The sequence below is a fragment of the Scyliorhinus torazame genome, chromosome 1 (assembly GCF_047496885.1).
Source record: "Scyliorhinus torazame isolate Kashiwa2021f chromosome 1, sScyTor2.1, whole genome shotgun sequence".
NCBI classification, from domain to species: Eukaryota; Metazoa; Chordata; class Chondrichthyes; order Carcharhiniformes; family Scyliorhinidae; genus Scyliorhinus; species Scyliorhinus torazame.
This window is the reverse complement of record NC_092707.1, coordinates 50583544-50610130: the sequence shown is the minus strand read 5'-3', so window position 1 is coordinate 50610130 and position 26587 is coordinate 50583544. Positions and strand designations below refer to the sequence as shown.

The 26587-nt window shown below is 47.6% G+C and overlaps 1 protein-coding gene across 2 annotated transcripts in view; it reads left to right on the top strand.

Moving 5' to 3' along the window:
* LOC140403708 (uncharacterized) overlaps positions 1-26587 on the top strand; it is a 364979-nt gene that overhangs the window by 127988 nt on the left and 210404 nt on the right. For both annotated transcript variants that reach the window (XM_072491906.1, XM_072491971.1), the window contains exon 12: positions 25487-25577. In XM_072491906.1, coding sequence (XP_072348007.1) covers positions 25487-25577 — 91 coding nt within the window. The remainder of the gene's footprint in view (positions 1-25486; positions 25578-26587) is intronic.

Genomic DNA, 26587 nt, shown 5'->3' with positions numbered 1-26587 from the left:
CCTCCTCCTACTTACCTTTCAACTCCACCACCAAGGCCTCCTCCTCCCCCTGCATCAGCTGGTAAGTTTCCGAGATCTTCCCCACTCCCACCCACCCCCCCGAGAGCACCCTGTCCTGTACTGTGTGTGGCAGTAGCCGTGGGAATTCCACCACCTGCCGTCTGGCAAACGCCCTTACCTGTAAGTACCTGAAGGTGTTCCCCGGGGGGAGCCCGTACTTCTCCTCCAGCTCACCCAAGCTCGCGAACTTCCCGTCCACAAACAGGTCCCCCAACCTTCGTATCCCTGCCCTGTGCCACCCCGAAAACCCTCTACCTGTTCTTCCTGGGGCGAACCGGTGCTTCCCCCGTAATGGGGTCCATGCCGAGGCCCTAACTTCCCCCCTATGCCGCCTCCACTGCCCCCAAATGTTGAGGGCCGCCACCACCACCGGGCTCGTGGTATAGCTCCTTGGTTGCCAGCGCGCCCAGACTCGTACCCACACAGGACGCCGTCTCCAGCCTCTTCCATGCAGCCCCCTCCCCCACCATTGTCGCATTGGCGGCCCAGTAGTACCCACAGAGGTTGGGCAGCGCCAGCCCCCCCCTATCTCTACTCCGCTCCAGGAACACCCTTCTCACCCTCGGAGTCCCTCGCGCCCACACAAACCCCATCATACTCCTGTTAACCCGCCTGAAAAAAGCCTTCGGGATAAACACGGGGAGGCACTGGAACAGGAACAAAAACCTTGGGAGCACCGTCATTTTGATCGACTGCACCCTACCCGCCAGGGTTCAGCGGCAACACCTCCCACCTCTTGAACTCCTCCTCCATTTGCTCCACCAGCCTTGTAAAGTTAAGCCTATACAGGGCCCCCCAGCTCCTGGCCACCTGGACCCCCAAATATCTGAAGCTCCTCTCCGCCCTTTTTAGTGGGAGCTCGCCAATCCCCCTCTCCTGGTCCCCTAGCTGAACAGCTCGCTCTTCCCCATATTGAGCTTGTACCCCGAAAAGTCCCCGAATTCCCTAAGGATCCTCATTACCTCTGGCATTCCTCCCACCGGGTCCGCCACATACAGCAGCAGGTCGTCCGCATAAAGCGACACCCTATGTTCCTCCCCACCCCGCACCAACCCCCTCCAGTTCTTCGACTCTCTCAGTGCCATAGCCAGGGGTTCAATCGCCAGTGCGAAGAGCAGGGGCGACAGGGGACACCCCTGTCTCGTCCCTCGGTGCAACCGAAAGTACTCGGACCTCCTCCCATTTGTGGCCGCACTCGCCATCGGGACCTCATACAACAGCCTAACCCACCTGACAAACCCCTCCCCAAACCCAAACCTCTTCAGCACCTCCCACAGGTACCCCCACTCTACCCTATCGAAGGCTTTCTCAGCGTCCATCGCCACCACTATCTCTGCCTCCCCCTCCCTCGCCGGCATCATGATAACGTTCAAAAGCCTCCGCACATTCGCGTTCAACTGTCTCCCCTTCACAAACCCCGTCTGGTCTTCATGGATGATCTCCGGCACACAATCCTCAATCCTCGTGGCTAAGACCTTCGCCAGCACCTTGGCATCTACATTTAGCAAGGAAATCGGACTGTAAGACCCACATTGCAGGGGATCCTTGTCCCGCTTCAGGATCAAGGAGATCAGTGCCCGGGACATCGTCGGGGGTAAAGCCTCCCCCCTCCCTTGCCTCATTGAAGGTCCTAACTAACAGCAGGCCCAACAGGTCCATATATTTTTTATAGAACTCGACCGGGAAACCGTCCGGCCCCGGTGCCTTCCCCACCTGCATGCTTCCTATCCCTTTGATCAGCTCCTCCAGCCCAATCGGGGCCCCCAGTCCCGCGACCAGTCCCTCTTCCACCTTTGGAAACCTCAATTGGTCCAGGAAACGACCCATCCCTCCCTCCTCCCGTGGTGGCTCGGATCGGTACAGTTCCTCGTAGAAGTCCCTGAAGACCCCATTGATGCCAACCCCACTCCGCACCACGCTCCCTCCCCTGTCCTTAACTCCCCCGTTCTCCCTCGCTGCGTCCCGCTTCCGAAGCTGATGCGCCAGCACCCGGCTTGCCTTTTCCCCATACTCGTAGACCGCCCCCCTGGGCCTTCCTCCACTGCACCTCCGCCTTCCTGGTGGTCACCAGGTCGAATTCGGCCTGGAGGCTGCGCCTCTTCCTCAACAATCCTTCCTCGGGTTCTTCCGCATACCTCCTGTCCACCCTCACCATCTCCCCCACCGGCCTCTCCCTCTTCCCCCCGCTCCTTCCGCTCCTTGTGGGCCCTGATGATGGAGATCAGCTCTCCCCTCACCACCGCCTTCAGTGCCTCCCATACCATCCCCACTCGGACCTCCCCATTGTCGTTGGTCTCCAAGTACCTCTCTATTCTTCCTCGGACCTGCTCGCTCACCTCCTCGTCCGCCAACAGCCCCACCTCCAAGCGCCACAGTGGGCGCTGGTCCCTCTCCTCCCCCATCTCCAAGTCCACCCAATGCGGGGTGTGGTCCGAAATGGCTATTGCTGAATACTCGGTATCCCCTACTCTCGCGATCAACGCCCTACTCAAAATGAAAAGTCGATTCGAGAATAAGCCTTATGGACATGTGAGAAGAATGAAAATTCCCTAGCCCGAGGCCTTGCAAATCTCCAAGGGTCCACCCTTCCCATTTGGTCCATAAATCCCCTCAACACTCTAGCCGCCGCCGGCTTCCTACCCGTCCTAGACCTGGAGCGATCCAGTGCAGGATCCAACACGGTTTAAAGTCTCCCCCCATTATCAGGCCTCCCACTTCCAAGTCTGGGATCCGACCCAACATACGCCGCATAAAACCCGCATCGTCCCAGTTCGGAGCATACACATTGACCAGTACCACCCTCTCTCTCTCTGCAACTTGCCACTTACCATTATGTACCTACCGCCATTATCTGCCACAATGCTCGACGCCTCGAATAACACCTTCTTTCCCACCAAGATCGCCACCCCTCGATTTTTGGCATTAGCCCCGAGTGAAGCACCTGACCTAACTACACTTTCCTCAGTCTTACCTGGTCTGCCACCTTCAGGTGTGTCTCCTGGAGCATAACCACATCCGCCTTGAGCCCCTTCAGGTGCGCGAACACGCGGGCCCGCTTAACCGGCCCATTCAGTTCCCTTACATTCCAGGTTATCAGCCAGATCAGGGGGCTACCCGCCCCCTCACCCGCCGACTAGCCATGACCCCTCCTCGGCCAGCCACGCGCGCGCACCCCACACCCGGCCCGTTCCCCACAGCGGCATACCCCCGTCTCGACCCACCCCTCTCACTCCAGCTCCTCCTTGACCTTAGCAGCAACTCGATTCTTCCCCCCTCCCCCCCCCCGGCTAGGACCCATCCTGGCTGGTTTACTCCCCCCATTGCACTTTTGCAAGTCAGCTGACTCCTGCTGCCCCCCCCCCCCCCCTCCGGAACCAAAAATAGGCATAACATATCCACTGCAGTCCCCAATCGCCCATCCCGACCCTCAGTCTGTTTCCAGCTTCTCGGCCTGAACAAAGGCCCACGCCTCCTCCGGAGACTCAAAATAATGGTGCCGGTCCTTGTAGGTGACCCACAGTCGCGCCGGCTGCAACATGCCAAACTTCACCCCCTTCCTCGGTGCTGCCTTGCTGGCGAAACCGTCAATGTCATTTCGGCAGTAGCCAACCAGTCCTAAAAACGACCGGAGGGCTGAAACGATCTGGGGAAGGGGCAATTTAGCAATCGAGTCAATCCTTTTATGCTCGATCTCGCGTTCACCATGTGTGACAATTGTTCCCAAATATATCACTTTATCTTCCAAAATCTGGGCCTTTTTGGGGTTGACTTTACAACCGATTGAGTGTAATAGTTCCAGGAGTTCAGACAGAAGCTGATAGACAAAGGAGATAGCTAGAGAAATAGTGGAGGCGTTAGTTATGATCTTTCAAAAGTCACTGGAGTCAGGGAAAGTCCCAGAGGATTGGAAAATCGCTGTTGTAACCCCCCTGTTCAAGAAGGGAACAAGGAAAAAGATGGAAAATTATAGGCCAATTAGCCTAACCTCGGTTGTTGGCAAGATTCTAGAATCCATTGTTAAGGATGAGATTTCTAAATTCTTGGAAGTGCAGGGTCAGATTAGGACAAGTCAGCATGGATTTAGTAAGGGGAGGTCGTGCCTGACAAACCTGTTCGAGTTCTTTGAAGAGATAACAAATAGGTTAGACCAAGGAGAGCCAATGGATGTTATCTATCTTGACTTCCAAAAGGCCTTTGATAAGGTGCCTCACGGGAGACTGCTGAGTAAAATAAGGGCCCATGGTATTCGAGGCAAGGTACTAACATGGATTGACGATTGGCTGTCAGGCAGAAGGCAGAGAGTTGGGATAAAAGGTTCTTTTTTGGAATGGCAACCGGTGACGAGTGGTGTCCCGCAGGGTTCAGTGTTGGGGCCACAGCTGTTCTCTTTATATATTAACGATCTAGATGACGGGACTGGGGGCATTCTGGCTAAGTTTGCCGATGATACAAAGATAGGTGGAGGGGCAGGTAGTATGGAGGAGGTGGGGAGGCTGCAGAAAGATTTAGACAGTTTAGGAGAGTGGTCCAAGAAATGGCTGATGAAATTCAACGTGGGCAAGTGCGAGGTCTTGCACTTTGGAAAAAAGAATAGAGGCATGGACTATTTTCTAAACGGTGACAAAATTCATAATGCTGAAGTGCAAAGGGACTTGGGAGTCCTAGTCCAGGATTCTCTAAAGGTAAACTTGCAGGTTGAGTCCGTAATTAAGAAAGCAAATGCAATGTTGTCATTCATCTCAAGAGGCTTGGAATATAAAAGCAGGGATGTACTTCTGAAGCTTTATAAAGCATTAGTTAAGCCCCATTTAGAATACTGTGAGCAATTTTGGGCCCCACACCTCAGGAAGGACATACTGGCACTGGAGCGGGTCCAGCGGAGATTCACACGGATGATCCCAGGAATGGTAGGCCTAACATACGATGAACGTCTGAGGATCCTGGGATTATATTCATTGGAGTTTAGGAGGTTGAGGGGAGATCTAATAGAAACTTACAAGATAATGAATGGCTTAGATAGGGTGGATGTAGGGAAGTTGTTTCCATTAGCAGGGGAGACTACGGCGTTAATTTTGTTCATGTACTCTCCTATGTTGAGCGTTGCGGGGGCTCTTGCGGATTTTGCCATTTTCCAGACACACTGGTTGACTGGATCGAATGAAAAGTGGTGGGAATTCATGAAATCGATTCCAAGAATGTGTTCTGCTGTGTGGGGCAGGTCAACTAAAACTACGGGGTGCTTGGTGGTGATGGTTCCGATTTTAATGGGTACAGGGGCTGTGATGTGTCCCTGCTGTGAGTGGCCTGTAAAGCCGCTGAGGGTGATAGTGGCTGTAGTGGGCCACGTGTCTTTTTGAAACAGGGTGGAGGAATTTATTGTGGTGCGGGACCCTCCTGTGTTCCATAGAAATTCGATGGTTTGTCCCCGAATTTTTGCTGCAACTACCGGTCGTCCGGACCTATCCCAAAGGTTGTTGCAGACCTAACTGGGGGAGCCTGTACACCGTCAGTCCGTTCCGGTCAAGTCAGTCTGATCCGAACGGGCGCTAACGCTATGAATGGGCTCTGTCTTTTTCTTACTCAGAGTGCCTGTCTGCTGGGCTCTCTGTGGCTTTTTAGGGGCATTGCACTCTCTTGCGAAGTGTCCCAACTGTCTGCAGTTGTAACACTCCTGTGACTTGGGTGGGGGCCTGTTCTTTCCCTCATTCATCCATGCGGGGTCGTGGTGTGTTGTCTTTACTGCCTGCATTTTTGCGCCAGCCTGCTTTTCCTCGGTATTCTTAACAGTGGGTTTACTTTGAACAGATTGCTCCCAAGCGCGGGACAATCTTTTCACTACCCACTTCTCGTTATGGGCCTCCTCTGAGGGATCATAACTCGCGCAGGCTTTCTGTCCTGTTTCTGTGGCATGGGAGATAAGGGTGCGGGTCCATTTGGCCATGTTGTCTGGGGACAAATGGGCGCGGTCTAAGTCTCCAAAGTGAATCCACAGGCGTCCAGCAAACGCTGTGGGGTGCTCGGATTTCTTTTGCCTACATTTGTTGAGGCCATCTACGGGGTCACCCCGGTTATACCCGATCGCATCCAGGATCGCGGTATGCATTTCGGCAAGGGTGCCTCCTCCTACATTCTGTGGGTCGGGAAGGGCTGCTGCTACTGACGGATCTAAACTTAAAACTGTGAGCTTTGCCTGCTCTCTCTCATCCAGGCCGTACATGGTCGCCTGATGTTTAACTGTGGCAAAGAAATGGTGGGGGTCTGAGGTGGGGAGGAACGGTGTGATCTTATCGCACGCGTCCCGTAATTGGGTCACTGTTAAGGGGGTGGAATATAGAAATTCCGCATCGTTCGATGTGGCTGTGCGGTGGGTGGTTAGTGGGTTCATTGGAGCGTGAACTATCTGCTGTGTGGGGGGTTGGGGCGCTTTTCTCTTTTGTGGCTTTCCCTGCACACATGTTCCCTGAACATATCTCTGTGCTGTTTCATTCAACTCTTCCCAATCAGGGCAGTCTTCCTGATCTAATCTTTCTCCAAAGGTTTCCTGAAAACCTTTTTGAACAGAAAGCAGTGATTGCAGCTGTGCAATCTGCTTCCCGCACTTAGCGTGGTCTAATGTGCGTTGTCTTTGTTCTGTGGTGGCAGCATGGAGTGCTCTTAATGCTGCCTTGAGGTCACCACACTGTTTTTGCAATGCCTCTACCTGTTTTTCCATTTCTTCTCGTACCAGTACTGCACGTTGCCTGTCCTGATAGGCCTTTTCGTATTGAGACTGGAAGCTGCTTAAGTGCGCCAGACAAGACTGGTGTGCCCACTTGGCATCATCCACCTCTACATCTTTTGCTGCCAATTTCCTTCTCAAGTCTAAATTCTCCTTTTCTACCTCGCTTACATCGACCTTACTCGGCCAATGTATGCCTTCAACTTCTTTCCGGAGCGTCCTAACGACCTCCTCTGTGCCTTGCAATTGTGCCAAGCAGGACACGATTGCCATCGGCTTGCGAGCTTTCCCGAAGCTCTTTTTGTGGATCTCGCTCAGGTTCTCCCACCAAGTATATCCTATACTCCCGGGACCTGATTCCTCGTTATCACAGAAATCATTCCAAAGGGGCCATCCTTTCCCTTTGAGATAGTTCCTGATCTCTTCCTCCCAAATGGGACATTGTCCCACTCTACTGCTGCTGGTCGCTGCGACCGCAAATTCCTCAGGATTCATTAGGCGCTGCATTGCCATCTTTCCTATCCGAATGCTTCTTTTAAATTTGGAACAGGGGAGCTAAGGCGGTGCTGTAAATACGGGTACGGCTTTCGCTACTTTCCGATATACAAACTTCCGAAAGTTTTGATGCAACAAAAATCTATCAATTTTACCTAATAGCCCTGTTAGTTACGCATGCATACACACACTTCCGAATTATGACTATTGATCAAAACTGCTTGAACACTTGTGGTTTTCTGTTTCCAATTGGATCTCTAATTCAAATTCTTGGGTTCTCCCGGAGTGGTTTTCCACTTCTAGATCGGGTCCCGGCGGAGTCGCCAAATAATGTTGCTAACTTTTGCCTTAGTTTAATTGCTCTGTTTTATCACCTTTGCTCTTGAGTCGCCAGGTATCTTTCTGATACTGCCACGTGGTTCAAGTCCGAGTAATGATCAATAATCCGATACACCGCTTAGTAAGATTTAAATCAAAGCACATTTATTATACACAGTAATCACTACTCATGCATAAATTCTACATCTAAGCTACTTCTACGACTAACAGGCCAATACTTAACTCGGAACTGGCCCACCAGGTCAGGGAAACAAATGGCCTTTCGTTCGGGTTCTGAGCCTGCGGGATTCGAAGTTGGTACAGATTGGTAGCTAGGAGTGCCTATCTCGTAGCGAGCGTTGAAGTAAGACTTACTAGATTTCAGCACCGGTCACTGTCAAGGGTTGGTTCGTGTTGCTGAGTGACCTGGTCAAGAAGCAGAGGGGCGATTTGAACTTGGGCTTGATTCTTATAGTCCCCAAGGGCTTCCCGCCTTTCAGGGCGGACCCTGTACCTGGTTCCAAGTGATTGGACTTTGTCCCAATCACTTGGTTCGATTGGAGCGGTTCCCTGATCGATGGGAGGTCTTGAGGTGGTCGTTCACCTCCCATTGTGTAGGCTTCTGCTGGGTCCACGGAGTCTGGTTTGGCTTTATGTGTCTAAATGTTGCTCATTGTTCCCGGGGATTGCTCATTAATATGCAGATGGCTGGTGTTTTGTTATGCTGATGGTTGCCGGTATCGATCTTGTCTGGCCTTTCCAGAGGTAAATACACACTCAACCCGCAGCTGCTTGTTTGTGTCCTGTTGGCTGACTTTCCCATCAGCCTTTGCCGTTCGCCATTTTAAATCGGGAGTTAGCCATTCTAAATCGGGAGTTAGCCATTTTAACTGGCCTGCCTTGGTCTGCTTTAAAAGCCAGCTCTTTAGTCCTGTGCTAAACCAGCCTTACAAACAGAATGAAACAGAATGTTTCAAAATGTGGTATGAGAATTTGTCAGACTTTGGACTGAAGCCAGAGGACAGCTACCCTGTGGGTATATTGGTCTTAAAAACACGTGAACTGTCTATAGATTGCATTACAGCAGGAATTACACAATTACTATTGTCTGCAAAGATATTTTAGCATTACTGGGCAATTCAAATTTTTAACCTTTGAAGCACTTGAGCGTTGTGAATTTTGAGTTTGTTGACTTGTACGCCTTGGTGCATTTTTTCACACTGCTGACGTGCATATTTAGTGAGATGCATTAGCCTATCCTTTTTGTAAGTATTTTAATAGTTGATAAGAAATCAGCAGTTTCTCAAAGTCTGGTTTAATTTGAGATAATTCCTGGCCCAGATCTAATACATTATTCAGATGATTGCAGGTTTTTTTTCTCTTTTTTTCTACTATGCTTTGTCATAGCTATTTAAAACTGAACAAATTGACAATTAAGAATTATTTTAAACTGCTAAAATATTGAAAGGCATTGTTGTAACGTAATACCCAGAGGAAAAGAGAGCTACCCCATAAGTAACAAAGATCAGAAATGCTAACCTTATGAATTACTTTATGAAGGTATTCATCAGTAAGATATCCCTTGAGTTCCTTAAAACACCATGATGTATATTATTTGTCCTTATCAAAGTATTTTCTTTTACTCCCAGCCGCATTTTTTGAGCTTGTGGCAGACTGGCTTGTGCAGATTAATTCCATATGTTGCATCTGTTTTCAGACTGAAGGACTATAGCAAACTGTCAGTATTTCAATCAACACTTCACCATTGTATGTAGCTAGGTGCTCTTGCACAGATGGGCTGTTTCCACTCAAATTTTATTTTTTGCATTAGTGTTCATTAAGTATGCCCTTGAAATAAATGGGGATTCTAGATTTTTTAGATTAGATTGTGATAGAAAAGTTTACTAAGTACTTGTCCTTTTATACACTCATTTTGCCTGTGTCTTCATCTTATGTGGAACTTTATGGAGTTTGTTTTAATATGCTGTTTGTATTTTGAAACCTTTTTTTATCATTACTATGCATAGCCCAAGAACACAGTTTTCCAAACTTGTCTTATACAATTTATTTATTGCTGCTGTCTGTTTTTATAATTTTACCACTCCTACAACATGTTTATTGGTATCATACAGATCATATTTCAATTACAACTAGCCAGAGAAGTGACATGCTTGCTTTTTGGCTAATTCAGTTTATCCAGGGATTATGAACATCTATATTTTAACCCCTGATCTACAAGATCCAAGTACAGTTTTATAGTTGCCCCAGTACTTCAGCTGATCCTGAAAAAGTCCCGCAACCTGTCCTGGATATGAACATGTATGGATCTCAAGTGAAGGCATGTTTGGAACTGGTTGCGTTCCGCTCGCACATGAGTGATAGCCACTTGGATGAGGCACTGTAAATTATATTGCATTACACCACAGGAAGAAAATGAAATGAAATGAAAATGAAAATGAAAATCGCTGATTGTCACAAGTAAGCTTCAAATGAAGTTACTGTGAAAAGCCCCTAGTCGCCTGTTCGGGGAGGCTGGTACGGGAATTGAACCGTGCTGCTGGCCTGCCTTGGCCTGCTTTAAAAGCCAGCTCTTTAGCCCTGTGCTAAACCAGCCCATGTACATTGACAAGGAGAGAAACATTAACTCCCTTTATCTCTCCATAGATGCTGCAAGATCTGCTGAGTCTTTTCAACCTGTTATGTTTTTATGCCAGAGTTCCAGCATCTATAGTATTTTGCTTTTGTATCAGTAATCTCCAGATCTTGTGAGAACTGGATTCAGCTTCTCAAAACGCATGGTAGCACAGTGGTTAGCACTGTTGCTTCACAGCTCCAGGATCCCAGGTTCAATTCCAGGATTGGGACACTGTCTGTGCGGAGTATGCACGTTCTCCCGTGTTTGCATGGGTTTCCGCGGGGTGTTCCGGTTTCCTCCCACAAGTCCAGAAAGACATGCTGTTGGGTAATTTGAACATTCTGAATTCTCCCTCCGTGTATCCGAACAGGCGACTGAATGTGGCAACGAGGGGCTTTTCACAGTAACTTCATTGCAGTGTTAATGTAAGCCTACTCGTGACAATAAAGATTATTATTATTACAAAGGACCTGTTCCTGGGAGGTTGTTTTGCAAGGCTGGAGGAGTTGGGGGAGAAATATGGACTGGGCAGGGGGAAGTATTTTGATATCTGCAACTCCGAGATTTTGCCAAGAAAGAGGTTCAGAGCTTCCTGAACGCAGCGACCTTCACATTGTTGGAAGAGGTATTGACGACAGGGGGAATGGAGAAGGGGGTGGTGTCGGTGATCTACGGGAGGATTTTGCGGGAGGACTGGGTGTCCATGGAGGGGATTGAAGCCAAGTGGGAGGAAGAGTTTGGAGGGGTTATGGAAGACGGTCTGTGGTGTGAGGTGCTCTTGGGGTAAACGCCTCAACCTCTTGCGCGAGGTTGGGGCTGATACAGTTGAAGGTTGTGTATAGGGTGCACCTCACGAGGGCAAGGATGAGCCGACTCTTTGAGGGGGTGGAGGATGTATGTGAGTGTTGTGGGAGGAGCCCCGCAAGTCATGTCCATATGTTTTGGTCCTGTCCGAAGCTGGCCGGGTATTGTTTTTTTTTTTTCTTCTTTTTTAAAAATAAATTTAGTGTACCCAATTAATTTTTTCCAATTAAGGGGCAATTTAGCATGGCCAATCCACCTACTCTGCACATCTTTTGGGTTGTGGGGGCGAAACCCACGCAGGCACGGGGAGAATGTGCAAACTCCACACGGACAGTGACCATGAGCCGGGATCGAACCTGGGACCTCGGCGCCGTGAGGCTGCAGGGCTAACTCACTGCGCCACCATGCTGCCCTGGGTATTGTTTTTAAGGTCATCTTGGGGATGGTACATGGGGTACATGTGAGTTTTGAACCAGGCACTCTAGGAGCCATTTCCGGGGTGCTGGACCAGGCCGGTGTTGGGGCAGATGTTTTAGCCTTTGCCTCGGAGGAGGGTCCTGCTGGGGTGGAGGTCAGCTTCTCCGCTCTGTGGCTCGGCTTAGCGGGGGCTCCTGCTGGAATTTATGACACTCGAGGAGGTGAAGTATGTGCTGAGAGGAAGGATTCTACAATTCATGGGCATTGTTTATCTTACACATTCAAGAATTGGATGCCATTTAACATTAGGGGGGGTGCTATGGGGGTGGAGGGCGGTTGAATATATTGTTTACTGTTTACTGTGTATGGGATGACCGGTGATTCTCTTTTGGTCTTTTTTGCTTTGTTGAATTTGGAATGTAGGGGTGATGTTGGGGTTTGTATGTTGAAGGGGATGCTGTTTGGGGGATTGATCTTGTATTTGTTATTGTTGATTATCTTATATTTGTTGTGTATTTGATAAAAATGTGGAAAAGGAGGAGAATTTTTAAAAAAAAATAAAGCTCAGGTGGAGATCTGTGCTGGGCTGCAATGCAGATTCAGACTGGGTCTGGATATCAGTGGTCAAAGGGATATTTTAAAAATTCATTCATGTGATGTGGGTGTCACTGGCTAGGCCGGCATTTATTGTCCATCTCTAATTGCTCCAGGGAAGACGGTGATGAGCTGCCTTCTTGAACAGCTGCAGTCTGTGTGGTGCAGATACATCTGAAGTGTTGTTTGGAAGAGAGTTGCAGGATTCTCAACAGTTCAGCAATCTGTCCTCCAAAAGATTGCCAGGATTGCTGGGGTGTAATATTTTTTTTTTTTAAACATTTAGAGTACCCAATTCAATTTTTCCAATTAAGGACCAATTTAGCGTGGCCAATGCACCTAACCTGCACATCTTTGGGTTGTGGGGGCGAAACCCACACAAACACGGGGAGAATGTGCAAACTCCACACGGACAGTGACGCAGAGCCGGGATTAAACCTGGGACCTCGGCGCTGTGAGGCAGCAGGGCTAACCCACTACACCACCGTGCTGCCCGCTGGGATGTAATTTTGATGGTCTTACAGTAGTACCACGGAGCACACAGCTCCTCTCCTCGGATTGCAGCATATATACTTCTACCAGTATTTCAGCACCAGTGCTGTTGCCTCTCAGCCAGCAAGCCGAGATAACTGCTACCCATCCCAAGGTGATGCACTCCAAAACCGGTCCCTCAAGGTCCAGAGCATCCTCCAAGGCCATCTGAAGTCTTCCCCCAGTGAAATTCAGCAGCCTTCATGCTGCATAGGAGCACTACACCAGGTAAAGGCACCTGCAAAACCGGCATGAAGAGAATGCACAAGGATGAATAGTTCAGTTTGATTTACTTGAATATCTTACTTGATAAAGATGTTAATGGAGAGGGTTAGGAAGAAAAACTGCATTTGTAAAATGTCTTTGCTGTCCTGAGTTGCATTGATGTTTAGTCGTTGTTTGTTTGGACACAAACACGGCAGCCAATGTGAGTGCAGCTGGGACCCAAAAACAGTAAAAGAGATAAATGACCAGTTCATCTGTTTTGTTGTTGTTAATAGATAGAACAATGAGTAATGCCCAAAACATCTGGTGAACTCTTTATGGATTCTATACTTCTCCATGGGTTAGACTTTTAGAACACTGACTGCGGTCAATTAGAAATTGCTGAGTTTGTGAGAATTTGCCCTTTTATTTTCTCTCAGTCACACTGTAAAACCTCTTTAATTTTTGCTGGCGTTTAAGTTCCGAACTCCTGCTGAAAAATTCCACTCTGGTTCTGGAGAAGAAATTTTATACTTGTGGAAAATTAAATTTCCTCCATTATGGTAACAGTACGAATTTTTAAAACCAGTTGCTTTGATGTTATTAACTACTTACCTTGTTAAAGGAGAGCACTGATGCTGAATGCTAGGTGAGTCCTTTGACGTGGCGCCTGTTACGATCCCAGTTGGTGTTCTAACTTAATGGCAAGATCCGAGAATGGAACCCTTGCTCAAAAGGCCGTAACATTTCACTACTTGTTTTATAAAACGAGGAGGAACAGAGTCAGGGACCACTAATTAGTTTTAACAACAAGAGAATAAACATTTATTAAACAATACTCCTTTACTTTTCCCCCACCCCCACCTTAGTTTCACAAATATCTGCAGATTTTAAAGTTAACACGGGTTACAAATTATATCTTAGGCTACAATGGTCTTAGTAACACATAGTCCCTTTAAATGCATGGGGTGTGATCCTCTGGAAATATTTCTAAGTGTGGTAGCGAACAGGAGAGGGCCCAGACTGACGGAGGAGTGCCTGACTTAAGAATCCTCACCTCCTTCGAGGAGCGTGCCCTGGAGGTGACGGGGGTGGCTGAAGACCGATCTGTTATCCACACGGAGGCTGGCGGATGCCACAGAGGTGAGGAATCACCGAGCTCCACAGGAGGACCTGTCACACATGTGTTGGTATTGCCTTACTGACTGACCCATCCCTCCCACTGACTACATGTCCATTCTCCCGCAGGTCCTCCAGCCGACAGTGCCGGCCCATCCCGGCAGGCACCCTCTCCTGACTCCGAGGTGATAACGTCGGAGGAGAGCTCCAAGGATGCAACCGTTATAGTCGTGGCACAGCTGTCATCCCCACCCTTCACCAGCGCAGATACACACACCGCGGTGAGACATATTAGTGGACAGGCTTTTGGGGCACAATCTGATGAGCACCACACTGCTGATGAGGCAGGAACCCCCAGGCGAGACAGCAGGTGGAGTTCTGCTGGATCCCAGGACCCAATTGGGATCCCAGCCTGATGCTGAGGTACTCTGGGCTGATTAAGACGATAGGGTGCAGCCGGGACATTCAGGGGAGATGCCAGTGTCACTCCAGCAGGTTCATAGCCTATTGGAGAAGTTCCAGAGGCTACAGGCACAGGAGATGGTGACAGCAATGTGTGGCAGCGAGGCTAACACTGCTAGGGTGGCGGCCGCAGTGGAAAGCCTGGGGCTCGATGTTGGCACCATGAGTGAAGGTGTCCAAGGCGTCGTGCAGTTGGTGACAGCCATGGCTGAGGGTCTTGGCAGAATGTCTGTCTCGCTCAGGGTGTCACCCGAGTTCCAGGCCGACCTTGATGAGGTGTTGCAGGAAATGACCCGCTCTCGGATGGGCATGGCGGAGATGCTGCAGAGCTTGTCCCAGTCACTGACGAGCATTGCCATGCGCGTCGACATAATGTTGTAGAGCATGGGGAACCGCCACTGCTGGCAGAACCTGAAGATGCATGGGCAGCTGGGACCCAACCAGCTGACACTCTGTCCTATGGTGAACCCTGGGGCTCAATGGGCACCGACCGGGAAGAGGGTGCACTAGGTGCCAACCCGGACCCATCCCATGGAATGGCGACTGTGGGCACCAGTTCCCCCTGAGTTTCACCCCTCTGATGAGGCCTCGTCTCGAAGTCAGCACACTGGGCAGGGCAGCACGGCTGTGCATGTACCACCGACAAGTGAACCGGGCTCTCCGGCCTCAGAGCATACAGAGGATGCCCGTCAGGAGCATCAGAGGCCACAGGACAAGGTAAGCAGCTGGCTGGCTCCACCTCAGATGTGCATCCTGGGGAAACCCCTAGTCTTAGTGGTAGAGCTAGGAGGACCAAACATGTTGAGGTTCACTGAGGGCACCGGGGGAAGGGGTGTGGGGTAGGTAGGGGCGGGAAGGGAGGTGGTGGGGCTTGGGGGGCAGCACCATCGGGAGAGTGGGGGATTGAAAAACACATTAAACACCTTTGTGCACAACCAGTATGATGCCTTGGTCACTTCCGCAATGCGGGCTGACCTCCGATCCCTTAGCCCATCTCTCCAGGCATCTCCCCGTGGCATCAACCCACCCTCCGGCCGTGGACATGTCCCCGGAGCTGTGTCCCAACCCCTGTGTGTTCGGATGTCGGCTGCTGCGTGTGTGGTTTTGCCTCCCGCAGTGTTTAGGCATCAAGGTGAGATTGAGATTCTGGGCAATGATTCCAACATGCTACATGAGCCACCACCCACGGGAATCCACTTGGGACGTGTGAAGTGCTCACTTAACCACTATTGCGAATTCCCTATCAGCAATATCAGCCTTCAACTGCACAACCAGAGGTCTCAGCAATCGTTGGGGCAGATGGGCTGGGACAAGAGTTTCCCCCGGCACGGGTAAACGATCCAGGGGTTGGCATGGTGGTGCCATGAGCAGTTGCCCCAACCGGTTGCCCCCCAGCGCACACCCTCCACCGAGCACTGGGTTGGCAATCCCAGCCCCCCCCCCCGGTCTCTTTGACTGTGACCAACAATGGCTACACACCTCCTCTGTCCGCCACCGAAGCCCTTCCGCCAGGTTCGCGTTTTTCAAAAGAAGTACTAATCGGCACCAGCGTGAGCATTTGCTGGGAAGGCCGTTAATTGTATGGAAATTGGGCTTAAGTGGTGATAATTGGTTTCTAGCCATGCTGCGGAAAGATCTCGATTTCGCCTACGGGAGCAGGCCGGTTGCAATGCAAACTGTTTGACACCTGGCGTGGTTCTTGCTTTTGGCCTCTTCCTCTATTTACCGGCCACGTTTCACTTGAGCGAGAGCACAACGAGGCTGGAAGATCGCACCCATAGGCTGTCTTTGGTCAGACACACTCCACTCTGAACCCACGTGAATTTCTGTGTATTTCTCCTCGAAATCCATCCAGATGATTTGTACACCGTGAGACACTTGGGCGGGATTCTCCGCCCCGCTGCACTCGTTTTCTGGTGTGGAGTGCCCCCGCCGGCAGTGAGATTTCCGTCCATCAACCGGCCAATGGGGCTTCCCATTATGGACACTCCCATGCCATCGGGAAATCTGCGGGCATGAGCCAGCGAAATGGAGGATCCCGCCAATGGAGAATCAAGCACCTTGTCTCATTGAATGCCAGCTTCCACACAGGTGATGTCAAACTCCACTTTGAAAAAGACAAGACTTTCAAATCTTCTTTTAAATAATGCCTTCCCTCAGCTGCTTCCCTCGAGATTTTGCTTCCAGATTTTATACCTTCTCAGGATTCCTTTGTCGTGACTGACCTCTTTGTACTTTAACTATCGACTCCCAGACCTGAATAAGATGGCACCAGACTTTTGATTTACCTCTGTGGTCTGCTTTAAATCTAGGTGCTGCAGCTGTGTCTTCAATTCAGAACTTTATCTGCTTTTCCCTTGAATGACTCTTTTACAACTTCTTGGCCTTTGTCCCCTTAACTTTGGTCTTCCTAAGACATTCATTCTGTCCCAATTCCCTGGTTGTCTGGACTTTATCTGGTTCTTTGGGAAGTCTGCCTTTTTACAACCCCCTTGCCCTGTCCAGCTTTTCTTCTGTCAGATCTGAGAGATATTCATTCTCCACCTTCCTAACTTTAACTGCCAATGAATTCAGTTAAAATTAAACTCAAAAAGCTTTCCTATCCTAATGATGCCCCCAATTGCTAAGCAACGACTTTTACTTCTCCGTGCTTTTATTTACTTTTCATGCCATAACTTCTCTAAGCCCAATAGAAACACAGTTTGAATTCAAACCAAAACCCCCACACATAGCTTTGTCTAGTATGAATTTTTAAAAAATGTATAAATTTAGAGTACCCAGTTATTTTTTTTTCCCCAATTAAGGGGCAATTTAGCATGGCCAATCCACCCAAAGAACAAAGAACAAAGAAATGTACAGCACAGGAACAGGCCCTTCGGCCCTCCAAGCCCGTGCCGACCATGCTGCCCGACTAAACTACAATCTTCTACACTTCCTGGGTCCGTATCCCTCTATTCCCATCCTATTCATGTATTTGTCAAGATGCCCCTTAAATGTCACTATCGTCCCTGCTTCCACCACCTCCTCCGGTAGCGAGTTATAGGCACCCACTACCCTCTGCGTAAAAAACTTGCCTCGTACATCTACTCTAAACCTTGCCCCTCTCACCTTAAACCGATGCCCCCTAGTAATTGACCCCTCTACCCCGGGGAAAAGCCTCTGACTATCCACTCTGTCTATGCCCCTCATAATTTTGTAGACCTCGTATCAGGTCGCCCCTCAACCTCCTTCGTTCCAGTGAGAACAAACCGAGTTTATTCAACCGCTCCTCATAGCTAATGCCCTCCATACCAGGCAACATTCTGGTAAATCTCTTCTGCACCCTCTCTAAAGCCTCCACATCCTTCTGGTAGTGTGGTGACCAGAATTGAACACTATACTGCAAGTGTGGCCTAACTAAGGTTCTATACAGCTGCAACATGACTTGCCAATTCTTATACTCAATGCCCCGGCCAATGAAGGCAAGCATGCCGTATGCCTTCTTGACTACCTTCTCCACCTGTGTTGCCCCTTTCAGTGACCTGTGGACCTGTACTCCTAGATCTCTTTGACTTTCAATACTCTTGAGGGTTCTACCATTCACTGTATATTCCCTACCTGCATTAGACCTTCCAAAATGCAACCTGCACATCTTTGGGTTGTGGGGGTGAAACCCACGCAGACATGGGGAGAATGTGCAAACTACAGACGGACAGTGACCCAGGGCCAGGATTCGAACCCGGGTCTTCAATGGTCTCGTATGAATTTAACTATGAGTTTCCCCTCCCTTCACAGAAGCACTAAATTAGACCCTCTTAAAACTATCCCTTATTTCTAATATTCACCAGTACAAATATCAATCCCTTAAAACTACCTTTGTATTCCTGACACCCCAGATTCAAACTTTGGCATCTGGAAACAGAATGTTTTTGTCATTGAGATTCCTAGATCTTTGTGGATAACTTTCTTGGAGGTCAGAGGTGGGTGCTGTTGCTTAGCCGCTAACCATGGCATCTGCTCCAAAATGTTTTCAATAAATAAATAATATTATAAATAATATTTTATTGTCACAAGTAGGCTTCCATGAACACTGCAATGAAGTAACTGTGAAAAGCCCCTGGTCGCCACATTCCGGCACCTGCTCAAGTACACAGAGGGAGAATTCCGAATGTCCAAATGACCTAATAGCACCTCTTCCGGGACTTGTGGGAGGAAACCGGAGCACCTGAAGGAAACCCACGCAGACACGGGGAGAACGTGCAGACTCCGCACAGACAGTGACCCAAGCTGGGAATCTAACCTGTGCTCTTCCCTATACATAGAATATGTTAATATACACTGGCAAGGAATGGCCTTCCATGTATGTATGTGCAGAGTTCTCCCTGGTGGCAGTGTTTGCAATCAACTGTATAAATCCAGTGCTGTCGACTGCACATCCAACTATTGGCCTCCAATCAGATGTTCAGTATAAAATATTTTTATTTATATGATAAATGACTGACTTAAGTAGCTTGAGGAAATGGTTTCTAATTATACAGGTAGGATTTGGAGAACAAAAGCGAAACACTGTGAATGCTGGAAGTCTGAAATAAAAACAAAATGCTGGAAATACTCAGCAGGCCAGGCAGCACTGCAGATGGAAAATAACGTTTCAGTTTAATTGCCCTTCATCCGAACTGCTGTTCTGGAACTCATTTCTCTCTCAAAATATACAGAGGAAGTGTGATTCTTAAAGATTATGTGCCACTTTGCCTCATGGCTTTTGAATACTAAGCTCACTAAGACATAAAAAGATGCAAAATAAGTAAATTGATCAATAATTAAATTGCTATGAAAGTTAAAATAAAAGCTGCCATCAATCCCATGAATTAGACTGCATCTGAGATGTATCAGACTGTCAGGTAAATTATCACTTAATTCCTAGGTTTCACTTTCTAATATATCTTTGTTTCATTAGAAGACTGGGTATTTATGACATGTTGATGCCCAAAAGAGCCAGTCTGTCATGACAATAAATTTTAAGGCTGCTTTACCATAGCTTCCTAAATGGCTGGCTGTGTAAACGTACTCTGTGAGTTATGGCAGACCAGGAATGTCACGCGTTTGACCCCTGGCCGCTGCTGAATTGGCTGATATCAGCCAAGGTGAAGGTGGAGCAATACAATTGGCCTTGGAATAAAGGAGAGGAAAATAATTACTTCCGAGTTCCTGGCGTAACATCTTTAGAAGGCAAGGGTAGAAACAGAGAGAAAAATTATGGAGAAGGGAAAGTTTTTAAGCAAACTTCCAAATCTCTTTCTCTATATAAATATATTAGTCTACTTGTACAATACTCAATAGCAAAGTGCAATTTTTGCTTCAAGCGTTGAACTCTGTTAAGATGTAAAAGTACACGATTTAGATTGAATGCCAGTTGAAATTGAAAGGTCAGACCCAATTTTTATAATGGAACGAGTAGATTTCAGTGTTTCTTCCAGACAAAAGTCAGAAAGTAAATTTTCTTTCGTAAGTTTGTTTTGTGCTGTATTCTCCCTTCTCAAATTCATTTTGTATGTTGCTTATTATGTGTAAGCACCTTTAGATATGTCCATTTATTTGTGCACTCTCATATTTGTGATCAAGAATGATGTGCACGTTCAGGGCACAGCATTACCTGTAGCGAAGGCTTTCAGACGACATGGAGACTCGGTCAGGATCCAGTCTGATTGATGTTGGTCTTCTGTGCCCAACTCTTGCTCTGCGCTAATTTTTAGTTAATCCAGTTGGAGGAGCAACTGAACTTTCAAATCCTTAAAGTTTAAATGAACCTGTTTTGCTGCTTGCAAGTCATGCCCCTAGTTTGCAAACAGCACCCTGCTGTGCAAACACTTTGGAGAATGGGCCTTGAAACAGACATACATGGTAAAGTGGCTGTCGTGACTGGGCAAGTGTTGTGGAGTAGTGCCTCTCTAAAAGTATTGAGAAGGAGGAAGAGAGTTCAGCTAGACTATTAGGTTGACATTGGAAACACACTGAATTTCAAAAAAACGGTAGAAATATTCTTGCTCTTTTGTGCACTCGGTTGCTGTTCAAAAACAACTATGTCACACCATTCATGTCCCAGTCACTGAGGAGCATTGCCAAGGGCATCGACACAATGACGTCTCATGGCATCAGGTCACACAAGGGGAAGGAAACGTCTTGTTGATTATCACCTACTGCCGCCTCTTCAGCTGATGAACCAGTACTCATCCATTTTGAACATTGAACAGCATGAAGATATCCAGGGTGGAAAGGACACAGAATATACTATGGGTGGGGGACTTCAATTCCAACACCTAGGGTGGCTTGGTAACACCACTATCGACTGAGCTGACTGTGTCTTAAAGGACAAAACTACCAGACTAGATCTGTGGTAGGTGGTAAGGGAACCAACAAGAGCCAGAAGCCTTCTTGACCTTATCCTCATCAATCTACCTGTCACAGATGCATCTGTTCATGGCAGTGTTGGTCGGAGTGACCACCACACCGTTCTTGTGGAGATGAAGTCCTGCCTTCACATTGAGGATACCCTACATAGTGTTGTATGGTTCTACCTCTGTGCTGGATGGAACAGATCCCATAACCAATGGATCAGTCCTGCCACATCCATTCATGAATGGTGGTGGACAATTAAACAACTAACTGGAGGAGGAGACACCACAAATATTCCCAGATAACGATTGGGGAGCCCAATACATCAGTGCAATAGCCAAGACATTTGCAACCACTTAAGCCCGAAATGCTGGGTGAATGATCCATCTCCTGAAGTCCCTGGCATACAAGATGCCAATCTCAATAGCATGAAATGGCTGCAGGCATTGGATATTGCAAAGGCTGACAACATTCCAGCAAAAGTATTGAAGACTTGTGCTCCAAAACTAGTTGCGCCTCTAACGAAACTGTTGCAGTACTGTTACAACACTGAAAATGTGGAAAATTGCCCATGTATATCTTGTATACAAAAAGCAGGACAAATCTAACTCAGCCATTTATCACCCCATCAGTCTACTCTCAATTATAGCCACGTGCTGGAAGGGGTCGTCGACAGCGTTATCAAGCGGCACTTGCTCCACAATAGCCTGCTCACAGAAGCTCATATGGGTTCTGCTGGACTGCTCAGCTCCTTACCTCATAAACCTCATACTGTGAAAAGCCCCTAGTCGCCACATTCCGGCGCCCCGAACAGGCGCCGGAATGTGGCGACTAGGGGCTTTTCACAGTAACTTCATTGAAGCCTACTTGTGACAATAAGCAATTTAAATTTTTTTTTAATGTTTTAAACCTTAGTCCAAGCATGGACAAAAGAGCTGAACTCCCGAGGTGAGGTAAGAGTGACTGTCCTTCTGGAAACATGATCTAAACACACAGTGTTCATCAATTTCACTCTTTCTGGGGGTGCAATGTTCATCAAATCTTCAAATTACTTTGTTAAAATTTTTACTATCTTCATCGTTTGCAAATTTAAACAAATTAAGCACAGCAATTGCTTCGGATAATGCCGCTGTTTGGAGCATCGCAGCCTTACGTGAATCTGATTGATCTCCTAAATTTACTGCAGTGAGAAACAGATTAAATTGTTACACAGTTGCTGTCCGCATTACCATGAAATCTGAGACTCATTGGTGGCTTTAACGACTCCATGTTGTTAATTCTTGCAGTCTGCAAAATCTTCAAATCTCTGTGGACCTTGTGGCAGGCTTTCTCGGTGTTTAATACCATCCAGGCCTGATACCATGTAATGTTCTTGTCGGACGGCCTGATTTATATTACAAGAACACTTGTAGCTAAAGCAATAAACGATTTATTAACATTAACTGTGGGTCAAATATATACAAAACAACAGATGAATGACTCTAACATTCACTTATGTACTAATGAGACTCCTAGTGGTCAGTCGGTGAATTACAACACAACCATGATATCACAAGGTGTGGAGATGCCGGCTTTGGACTGGGGTGAGCACAGTAAGAAATCGTACAACACCAGGTTAAAGTCCAATGGGTTGTTTCGATGTCACTCGTTTTCGGAGCGCTGCTCCTTCCTCAGGTGAATGAAGAGGTATGTTCCAGAAACATATATATAGACAGATTCAAAGATGCCATACAATGCTTGGAATATGAGCATTAGCAGGTGATTAAATCTTTACAGATCTAGAGATGGGGTAACCCCAGGATAAAGAGGTGTGAATTGTGTCAAGCCAGGACAGTTGGTAGGATTTTGCAGGCCAGATGGTGGGGGATGAATGTAATGCGACATGAATCCTAGGTCCCGGTTGAGGCTGCACTCATGTGTGCGGAACTTGGCTATAAGTTTCTGCTCGGCGATTCTGCGTTGTCGCGCAGAATCTATGGACAAGCTCTCCGTATGCACAGGATCTGCTCAGACGAGGAGGAGCATAACAGACATCTACAGACTTTGAAAGATGCCCTCGTACAAACGGGATATGGTGCTCGACTCATCGATCGACAGTTCCAACGCGCCACAGCAAAAAACCACACCGACCTCCTCAGAAGACAAACATGGGACACAACCGACAGAATACCCTTCGTCGTCCAGTACTTTCCCGGAGCGGAGAAACTACGACATCTTCTTCACAGCCTTCAACACGTCATCGATGAAGTTGAACATCTTGCCAAGGTCATCCCCACACCCCCACTATTTGCCTTCAAACAACCGCGCAATCTCAAACAAACCATTGTTTGCAGCAAACTACCCAGCTTTCAGAACAGTGACCACGACACCACACAACCCTGCCATGGCAATCTCTGCAAGACGTGCCAGATCATCGACATGGATACCACCATTACACGTGAGAACACCACCCACCAGGTACTCCGTACATACTCGTGCGACTCGGCCAACGTTGTCTACCTCATACGCTGCAGGCAAGGATGTCCCGAAGCGTGGTACATTGGCGAGACCATGCAGACGCTGCGACAACGAATGAACGGACATCGCGCGACAAACACCAGGCAGGAATGTTCCCTTCCAGTCGGGGAACACTTCAGCAGTCAAGGGCATTCCGCCTCTGATCTCCGGGTAAGCGTTCTCCAAGGCGGCCTTCAGGACGCGCGACAACGCAGAATCTCCGAGCAGAAACTTATAGCCAAGTTCCGCACACATGAGTGCGGCCTCAACCGGGACCTGGGATTCATGTCGCATTACATTCATCCCCCACCATCTGGCCTGCAAAATCCTACCAACTGTCCTGGCTAGACACAATTCACACCTCTTTAACCTGGGGTTACCCCATCTCTGGATCAGTAAAGATTTAATCACCTGCTAATTCTCGTATTCCAAGCATTGTCTGGCATCTTTGAATCTGACTATATATATATATATATATATATATATGTATATATGTTTCTGGAACATACCTCTTCATTCACCTGAGGAAGGAGCAGCGCTCCGAAAGCTAGTGACATCGAAACAAACCTGTTGGACTTTAACCTGGTGTTGTAAGACTTCTTATTATGATATCACAACACTGCCATTGACCAGAAACTGAACTGGACCAACCATATAAATGCTTGGACTAAAAGAGCAGGTCAAAGGCTGGGAATTCTGCAGAGAATAGCTCACCTCCTGAGTCCCGAAAGGCTGCCCACCATCTACAAAATAAGAACTAGGAGCAGGAGTAGGCCATCTGGCCCTTCGATCCTGCTCCGCCATTCAATGAGATCATGGCTGATGTTTTGTGGACTCCGCTCCACTTTCCGGCCCGAACACCATAACCCTTTATTCCTTTATTCTTCAAAAAAACTATCCATCTTTATCTTGAAAACATTTAATGAAGGAGCCTCAACTGCTTCACTGGGCAGGGAATTCCATAGATTAACAACCCTTTGGGTGAAGAAGTTCCTCCTAAGCTCAGTGCTAAATCTACTTCCCCTTATTTTGAGGCTATGTCCCCTAGTTCTGCTTTCACCCGCCGGTGGAAACAACCTGCCTGCATCTATCCCATCTATTCCCTTCATAATTTTATATGTTTCTAGAAGACCCCCCCCGCATCCTTCTAAATTCCAACGAGCACAGTCCCAGTCTACTCAACCTCTCTTCGTAATCCAACACCCTCAACTCTGGGATTAACCTAGTGAATCTCCTCTGCACACCCTCCAGCACCAGTACGTCCTTTCTGAGGTAACAAAACGGAACAAGGCACAAATCTAGAACGTAATATGGAATATTTTCCACTTACCTGGATGAGTGCAGCTCCAACAAAATTCAAGAAGCTCAACACAATCCAGGAAAAATCAGGCGGCATGATTGGCACCCCATCCACCACCTTCAACATTCATTCCCTCCGCCACTAGTGGCAGGAGTGTGTACCATCGACAAGATGCACTCCAGCAACTCACCAAGGTTCCTTCAGCAGCACCTTGCAAACCCAGGACCTGTACCACCTAGGCAAGAGCATCTGAGACATAGGAACACCATCACCTGCAGATTCCCCTCCAAGCCACGCACCATCCTGACTTGGAAAGATATCGCCATTCCTTCATGCTGCTGGGTGAAAATCCTGGAACTCCCTCGCTCAGATCAGTCGTTATCTCATTGAATGGCGGGGCAGACTCAATGTGCCGAATGACCTACTTCCGCTCCTATGTCTTACGATCCTCAACAACACTGGATACTCCTACAGTACACAAACTGCAGCGATTCAAGAAGGTAGCTCACCCCCACTTCTCGAGGGTAATTAGGGATCGGCAATAAATGCTGGCCTAGTCAGCGACATCCACATCCCTTGAATGAATAAAAGAAAATCTTTGTGCTGTTCCAGTACATAAAATTAATTATTTTTTCTCATGGAAAAAGTAAATATTTCATCATTGGTTATGCTGTTGAGGAGTGAACATAACAGCATTAAACATATACATTGGTTTGTGTCATTAAATGGAAAAGTAGATGTAAATTTGCAGAAGCAAACTATTTTAAAGCAATAGAATTCCAAGTGATGGATTAGGGTTAGGGTATCCCAGTATCAAGAGATGCTCAGTATTGAATAAATATTTTAAAACCTGTTTAAATTAGTTTTGTCCATGACTGAAGCACCACTTGTAATAAAATACTTGCTTCTGTTGTACTTTGTCTGGATGTTCTATCTGTACATTGACTATTTTTTGTTATAGGGTGCAATTGTGCTCGTACTGTGGTATGGTGCAAAGCTTGTCTATGATAGAAGACATGGAAAATCTGGAATCTCTTTTGGAACACTGGCATGTAAGTAACAGTGACTGTACTTCTTTTGCATGAGTACATGTAAATGCTGGACCGTACTTGAGGATGATTTGTTCCAGAATAATCCAACATATCCTTTCTGTGCAAAATGGAATTGTGACTTTGAGTTTTTGCTGAAGATTGCTGTAAAATCTGATTGCTGAATTTTTAAAAATGAACTTGTATTTGTATTGATACTGTCATTAAAGGAAGAAATAACAAGGAAAAAATTTGTTAAACTTTGCAACTATTTTTAAAAATATATATATATTTTATTAAAGTTTTTCGATCAAAAAGAATTTTCCATTTTTACAACTTTGTAACAAAATGTACATTGACCGTTATTTAAACAATATATTAAACTAATAAGTGCAGAAAAAGAACAAGAAATGAGAAATAATAATACTGAAAAAATAAATATAAACAACTAGGATGGAAAAAAAACCAACCCAAACACCGAATACACCCCCCTCCTCCCTGGGTTGCTGCTGCTGTCTTTCCTGTTTTCCCTTATCGCTCTGCGAGATAGTCAAGGAACGGTTGCCACCGCCTGGTGAACCCTTGAGCCGAACCTCTTAGTGCGTACTTTATCCGCTCCAATTTTATAAACCCTGCCATGTCGTTTATCCAGGCCTCCACGCCTGGGGGTTTGGCTTCTTTCCACATAAGTAGAATCCTTCGCCGGGCTACTAGGGACGCAAAGGCCAAAACATCGGCCTCTCTCGCCTCCTGCACTCCCGGCTCTTCTGCAACCCCAAATATAGCTAACCCCCAGCTCGGTTCGACCCGGACCCCCACCACCTTTGAGATCACTCTTGCCACACCCACCCAGAACCCATGCAATACCGGACATGACCAAAACATGTGGGTGTGGTTCGCCGGGCTTCCCGCGCATCTCCCACACCTATCCTCCACTCCAAAAAATCTACTCAGCCTTGCTCCCGTCATATGCGCCCTGTGTAGAACCTTGAATTGGATCAGGCTAAGCCTGGCACACGAGGACGAGGAATTCA